Below are 7,199 nucleotides of genomic sequence, written 5' to 3' on the forward strand. Positions count from 1 at the left end.
CCAAGACAGCATTAATGTTTATTTTTTCAGTCACATTGATGATTTGTTGAGATTATTTACCAACTAGATCAATGTTGCAAAGCATGCCTTGGGAATTTTATTGCTTTTCAATTTATGGTAAATATAGTAATTTTAATATGTGTTTATGAAAACCTTTTCCTGCCTCTCGCCCAATGCACGCTAGGATAGTCTCCAGCACCCCCCGTGACCCTGCCCAGTATAAGTGGGTATAGATAATGGATGGATGAAAACTTTGGTTTTGGATTTGCATTTAATTGCCAAAACAGTGGGTGAGGTAGTCTCACTTGTATTTTACACACAAATGTGGCACATACTGGTTTACCAGTGGCTTTTTTGGCTTTAGAAAAATCAATGATTCTGGCACAACAACAATTGTTGCCTGAAGAAATAATCACACATTGCCATTGGTGTGTCAGATCGGCATCTGATCTGCTATAATTCTGAAGATTTAAGGCTCTGTGTGGCTGTGTATTGTAATGGAAAAATTTGGATAATAAAAAAAGAAAAGGAATGGGAAAATAATTGAAGTTTTCTTTTTATCTTTTCCAGCATCCCTTTCTCTTTCCTCTTTCTGTTTAGCTAGAACTTGCTGTCCATATTAGTGATAATAATAGCTGCAAGTGTCATTGTAGCACGTAGTAACCATTTCAGGAACGGCAATTACAGGGAAATAAATCTAGAAAAACAAGGGGAGGGACTGTTGAGGGTCATAGAGAAGTTATTGGTGGAAGGGGGTGTAACTGGCACGGAAGAGGACTCGGTTGGCAAAAAAAAGCAAGAGGAGATTGCCACCATTTTGTGGATTAAGCTGTTTTGCAAAACAGCTTCTCAGCTGTTAGTTTTGTCAAACAGGGAGGCATGGCGAGTTGGGAAAGAGGGAGGGAGAGTAGAGGAGATAGAGAATGTAGACATATTGAATGTAAATATACAAGTAATTTGAGATGAATCAGTAGAGTATGGTTGGTATGTTTTCATTACTGCTGCTACAACTGCGCATAAAAGCATGTGCAATGCATTATGTATTTAGCACATGAACCCTAAACTTTTATTCGCTGAGAAGAGATGAAATGGACACTCAGAGTTAAATATAAACAAATTGAGCTACTGCTGCTGCTGCTTTTGTACATGGGCTCCCTGGAGTTGACTGTAGCACTGCTTATGGAAACACAGCTCTTTGCTGACACCTCGTTAGCAAGCTGAGGCTGCGCAAGTCATGGATTCCTGTTGATTAACATGAAACTGCTTTTTGGAAGGACCTTTCTGAATGAGATGGAGAGATGGAAGGAATGCCGAAGATGACAGAGGATCATGGGGGCAGTAAGGGAGATGTGTGGAGAGATACAGTGATAGATCTGAATGATGGATACCCCTGGAGACAGATGGATACATACAGAGACTTTGATCTTTCCAGGGATGCCAACAGGAGAGTGGGGAGAGAGAGAGCGAGAGAATGGTCGAGAGAGAGGGGGTAAAGGAAGGGGCTGCAGTATTAATGGACAAACTGAAGGGGACAGACGCATCACTCAATCAAAATTACGGATACACACACATGAATCTGCAACGTATAAGCTATGTCTTGAATATACATTTGTACTAACAGAGAGAGTTATTGCAGGCATTCATTACACAGTTATAATAATACGGTCAAATGACAAGAAGCCAAGCAGAGAGAAGAGGAAAACATAGATGCTGACAGACTGAGAAAAATCAAGAGATATTTGGAAAAGCTCCACCATGACAGTAAGTGAACTGTCTCTCTGTTTAAGGAAGCATGCATTTGCGATGCAAAATGCAAATATTTCAAGTAATATTACATAGGAAAAGTTGATTTTTTTGTTGCTTTAGTCGAATGAGTCATAAAAACAGAGAATTAATCTATGCAAATATCACTTAGTGATGTTGTCTGAAATGTTTAAAACATTTACTTAACCATTCCTTCTCTTGTCAAGTCAAGCCATTTTACTATATTGTCTAAGTTGTGGCTTCCACAATGATCTTCTTCACTAACACCAAATTGCTGTGTTTACCTTAACACTTCTTAATCTTTCTGCTTATTCTTTAATATTCTGCTTATTTGCAGCCAGCTGCTTTCTATTCATTTTTACAAATTGTAATTTTGTTGCAAAAAGATAATGTGAGCAATATATTTAATGTGAAGAAGTGAGATCAACCTTTTGAAAGATACTGAAAAATAATAAACAAATCATTTAAGAAACGTACTCCTAATATGTAAAAACATTTATATCATATAATAATATAGTTACATACTAATGCAATGTAGTACATATTATTTCTACTTTCAAGTTCTGTAAATTCCATATTGAGAAATTATTATGGAATTTGTTTACAAGATTGTTTGTGCCTTCAGGTTACAGCACATAATTACATATGGGAAACATTAATAATCAATTCACAATAATTATCATTGTAACAGATTTTTAATTGAAAAGGGTATAATCTGTATTTTATATTCCACGTATACTTTTTTTCTTATCAGAAAAGTGTTGTGCTGCAAAGTAATCATTTAGGAATGTGATTGAACAAATTAATTTAATTGAAATACAGAATTTAAGCCAATAAGAGCATCCAAATTATCAGTCTGAACAATTGCTTTGATTAAACTACAGATTACCAACTGTATATATGAATTCAAGAATTGTTTGGACAAAAGCCACACAAGAACATCACATCCCTATAATACACAGAATCAAAACTAAGGTAGATGTGAAATTGTTTTCAGTTTTCATCTTCATTACCTTTCTGTTATTATTATAGGTATGTAACTGCTGTATTTTTTGCATCACTACATCAAATTACTTTCATTAAAGCATTCATTTTAACATTACATTATATTTATTTGGCTTTTATCTAAAGCAGCATACAAAAAGTGCATACTGAATTATGTAACAGTTATTTGTAGCCATGAAAACACATTAAGTCCAGTTCACACAGTAAGCATAGGCTAGGTCAGAGAGTAATGTTAAGTCAAACTAGGAGGCAAGACATCAAGTTACAACATCAAGATAACAATACAAGTGCAGCATACGTGCTATATGGAGGTACATGTGTAACATGGAAGTGCTACAGGAACAAAGTAGAAGGATAGAATGGGGCGACATAGCTCAGGAGGTAAAAGCAGTTGTCTGGCAGTTGGAGGGTAGCTGGTTCGATCCCCGCCCTGGGCATGTCGAAGTGTCCCTGAGCAAGACATCTAACCCCTAACTGCTCTGGTGAATAGGAGGCATCAATTGTAAAGCGCTTTGGATAAAAGCTATATAAATGCAGTCCATTTACCATTTATAGAAGTGATCAGAGTGATCTTATAGTGGGATTGCTCTGCAGTGTAGAGATAGTTAGTCCAGGTACAGTCTGAAGAGATGTGTCTTCAGACTACGGCGGAAGGTGGGCAATGACTGAGTGGTTCTTAGAGGAACATGGAGTTCATGCCACCACTGGTTTCACCACCGCTAGGGTGGAGAAACTCCGTAGTAGGGACGAGCGAGAACCAGTCACCCAGATGGGAGGGAGTACAAGTCGCCCTGCTGCAGCATTAGATATGTATCATATCATACAAGCATTTCCATCCATCCATTATCTATACCTGCTTATCCTGGTCAGGGTAGTGGGGGGTGTTTGAGCCTATCCCAGCATACAGCATATTGGGCGAGAGGCAGGAATACACCCTGGACAGGTCACCAATCTATCGCAGGGCACACACACCCTTCTTTTACCATTCTAAGAGCATTTCAATCACCACGATGTTGTAATTTATTATATATGTGTTGATGTAATACATTTAGTATTGCTGCTTTAATGTTCATTATTGAATTCAGAATGTAAAATGAACATGCTTTAATGCTTCTTCCAAGGCAGCTGCAAGACAGTTGGATGCGTTATGTCATCTAACAGCCCAGTCATTGCCATCACTTCAGACCGCAGATCATTTCAAGGTCGTCAAGCTTCTGGGAGAGGGATCATATGGCAAGGTCATGCTGGCCGTTCACAAGAAGACAGGTCAGTAAATCACTCTTTCTTCTTATCTGGATTGAAGTTGAGGTCATGTTGTGTCCGGAGTTTTAATTGCATCATAACTGCTGGTGTATGCCCTCCTGAACTGAGAGGATGTTGCAACGCTGGGTCAGGCTGACAATTGCAATTAGACTTTGCAACTTGGGAGAAGTAACATCAATGGAGGATAAAATGTTATCTAAAACAATTCACACAGCAAGCTACCTACCCGGTGAGTATGTAATTAGCTGCAGTCTACAGAAAGGAAAGATGGAGCAGCAGTGTGGTAGCCCCAAATATGGACCAGAACACCTGAAGTGCTACTTGAGTTAACTGAGTTAACATACTATTGTTAACATGCTACGGAGATAAGGAATGAGTTCTTAATCTTCATAATTATTATTTTTTTTAATTTACATTGAGCACCATAATGATTTGGCACTGAACTCCACAATTTTGTAATCAAACAATTCACATGTGGCTAAAGTGCAGATTCTCACCTTTTATTCAAGAGTACTTTTATACATTATGAGGCTGAGAAATAAGAAAAAACAGAGACATAGGCAAATCTTGGGCTTACCAAAATCAACTGTTTGGAATATCACTAAGAAGAAAGAGAGTGCTGGTGAGCTCTGTAATCACCAAAAGCCTGGTAGGCTAAGAAAGACCATTATAGTCGATGACCGAAGAATTCTCATCATAATGAAGAAAAACCCTCAAAAACCTGTCCAACAAATCAGACAGAGAAAACTTAAGGAACCTAACTTCTAAAACAAGCAGGAGCTGAATATGGCTGCCGCACAGGCCGTGCAGGCCCCTACTAGAGAACATGCTCTTTGGGTCACAGACTTCAAGCAGTCATTTCACAAAGTACTAAATAGGAATATTTTCTTTCATATAACATTAACATGTCCTTGTGCCCTGAAATGGGGGGGACTGTGTATAAAAAGTGCTGTAATGTCTACATGATGAAAGCAAAGTGTACCCTTAAATAAAAGCTGATAATATGCATTTAATTGCATGTGAATTGTTGATTGATTACACATCTAAAATTGTGGACTACAGAGCCAAATCAAGAAAAAATATGTATTTGTACCAATCATTACAGAGCTCACTACATGTTAATAAAATAATGCACAGAATATAAATTCCAAGGTAATACATGTGGACCCCCACCCTTATCTCCGTCTCTGTCACTCTGTTAAGGTTCTCCAATGGCCATGAAGTTCTTTCCCAGAGGGTCCACCTCTCTAATCTCATTCTTACGAGAGTACAACCTCTCTCTTGCTTTCTGCACCCACCCATCACTCACGAAGGCTTTGGGAATTGTCTACTCCACCCCCTTACACTACGTCTTTGCCCAGCAAGCTGGACTGCATGGAGACCTGTATGACGTCATCATCCCAGAGGTCTGTGGGTGTAAGCTAATTCTTATTGTTTCGAAACTGTGCACTATGTCAGGTTCTCAAATTATAGTCAAAGCATTCGTCTCATTTTCCTCAGTTTAGGCTGTAGTTATATATAGATATATTTGTATACAGTACATTATATACACATATATGTATATACATACATATAAATGGATATACCTATATATTTTTTCTCCTTTTTTTGTAAAACTGGAAATTTCACTAGCAATTTTCTCCAAAATTTGTTTGTTTGAAATTGGACATAACCCAAGGTACCATGGGAGAAAACACATCCACATACATGCACAAATTCTCTAATAGTCCAGGGTTAAATCTAATTGATAATCTCACTTAAGAACCACAGCCATTGTTAGAAGAGGGGACAGGGGCTGTACCCACACTGTCTCTTTGTGTCTAGGTCGGCATGGCAGAGGAGAAGGTGCAAAGGGTGGTGTCACAGCTGAGCGGAGCGCTGTCTCATCTTCACTCCCTGGGATTCGTCCACAGGGACGTGAAACCTGAGAACATTTTCCTGTGTGACCAGACCTGCCAGTGGGTCAAACTGGGTGACTTTGGGATGGCCAAACCCAAGGGTGCGCGGATCACAGGGTTTTGGTATGATTCTCCGTACTGCGTACCGGAAGTGGAGATGGCGAAGGGCAGGAAGTCAAAAGGAAAGAGCACAACGGGCAAGGGAGCAAAAGGGATGGGGGTAGCAGCTGGTAAAAACACGGGGAGTAAGGGAGGAGTGGCAGAGAAGAACACATTTTGGGTGTCAGTAGATGTGGGTATAGACAGCTGGGCCCTAGGAATCCTGATCTACTCCATGCTGACCGGGTCTTATCCTTGGAGAGAAACCTCCTCAGATGATCCTGGATACAGAAAATACACAGAGTGGTTGGACAGTGAAAGAGACAGACAGGGAGAGAGGGGGGAGGAAATCAAGTGGAAAGGGCAGGATTTGGGGAGGTCGGGGTGGAGTAATGAAGGTGAGAGTCTAGAATGCGGTCCCGTACCTCCCCAGTTTGCAGTCTTCACCCCACTGGCCTGCAGCCTCTTCCAAGGGCTGCTCTGCCCACAGCCCAGCCTGAGGTCCATACCTGAGGATGTACTCAAATACCTTGGAGGCACCTGGCTACTCATGAAAGGAGAGGTGGAAAAAAAATTGAGCGAGAAAGGAACAGAGATAGAGAAAGAAAAAGGAGGTAGAACATAGGGTTATGCTCATTGCATTACATAAAAATGACCTGAGGGAAGATGGGAAGAAACACAATATGAGGAAGGTAGGGGAGGGAGGGAGATGGATGTAGTCATGGCTGTATTAGCCAATATTTGTTGCTTTTTTGGTGTCCATCTATAGTACATAAATTCAGTTTCTGAAATAAGATTTTACTGTTAATTTCTTCTTCTTTTTTTTGCTTTCATCCTTTAAGTAATCATTCCCATTTTGTCCCCTGACATTACAAGAACTATTTTACCACAGTCGTGGGTTAAATCTTTTATATATATTTTATGTCTGCACGTCTATGTTCAAATCCATTACAAGGATGATTTAGATTGTATTATTGATTATTGTCAACATATTTATGGTTTCATATTATAATTCATGGTATGTTTGATTTACAGATTGTATTGATGACCGATTAGCACATGTTTATAACATCATCCCTATGATGTTTTTATAATGGAAGGACCTTAGAACTAACATAAATCTCTAACAAAGAGCTGTCAAACATTAAATGTTGCCATCTGTAAATAAAT

At 39.3% G+C, this 7,199-nt stretch overlaps 1 protein-coding gene across 2 annotated transcripts; it reads left to right on the top strand.

Moving 5' to 3' along the window:
- The first annotated feature begins 816 nt into the window (after positions 1–816).
- LOC118233187 (serine/threonine-protein kinase SBK1-like) lies at positions 817–7,199 on the top strand. Of its 2 annotated transcripts, XM_035428596.1 has the most exons (5): positions 817–1,761; positions 2,649–2,739; positions 3,891–4,035; positions 5,236–5,438; positions 5,857–7,199. In XM_035428596.1, exons 2-5 carry the CDS (start codon positions 2,665–2,667, stop codon positions 6,652–6,654), a joined length of 1,221 nt encoding a protein of 406 aa, XP_035284487.1. In that variant the 5' UTR covers positions 817–1,761; positions 2,649–2,664; the 3' UTR covers positions 6,655–7,199. The 2 variants fall into 2 exon arrangements, with proteins under 2 accessions (XP_035284487.1, XP_035284488.1); XM_035428597.1 differs by lacking the exon at positions 2,649–2,739.

Source organism: Anguilla anguilla, chromosome 8 (genome assembly GCF_013347855.1).
Source record: "Anguilla anguilla isolate fAngAng1 chromosome 8, fAngAng1.pri, whole genome shotgun sequence".
NCBI lineage: Eukaryota > Metazoa > Chordata > Actinopteri > Anguilliformes > Anguillidae > Anguilla > Anguilla anguilla.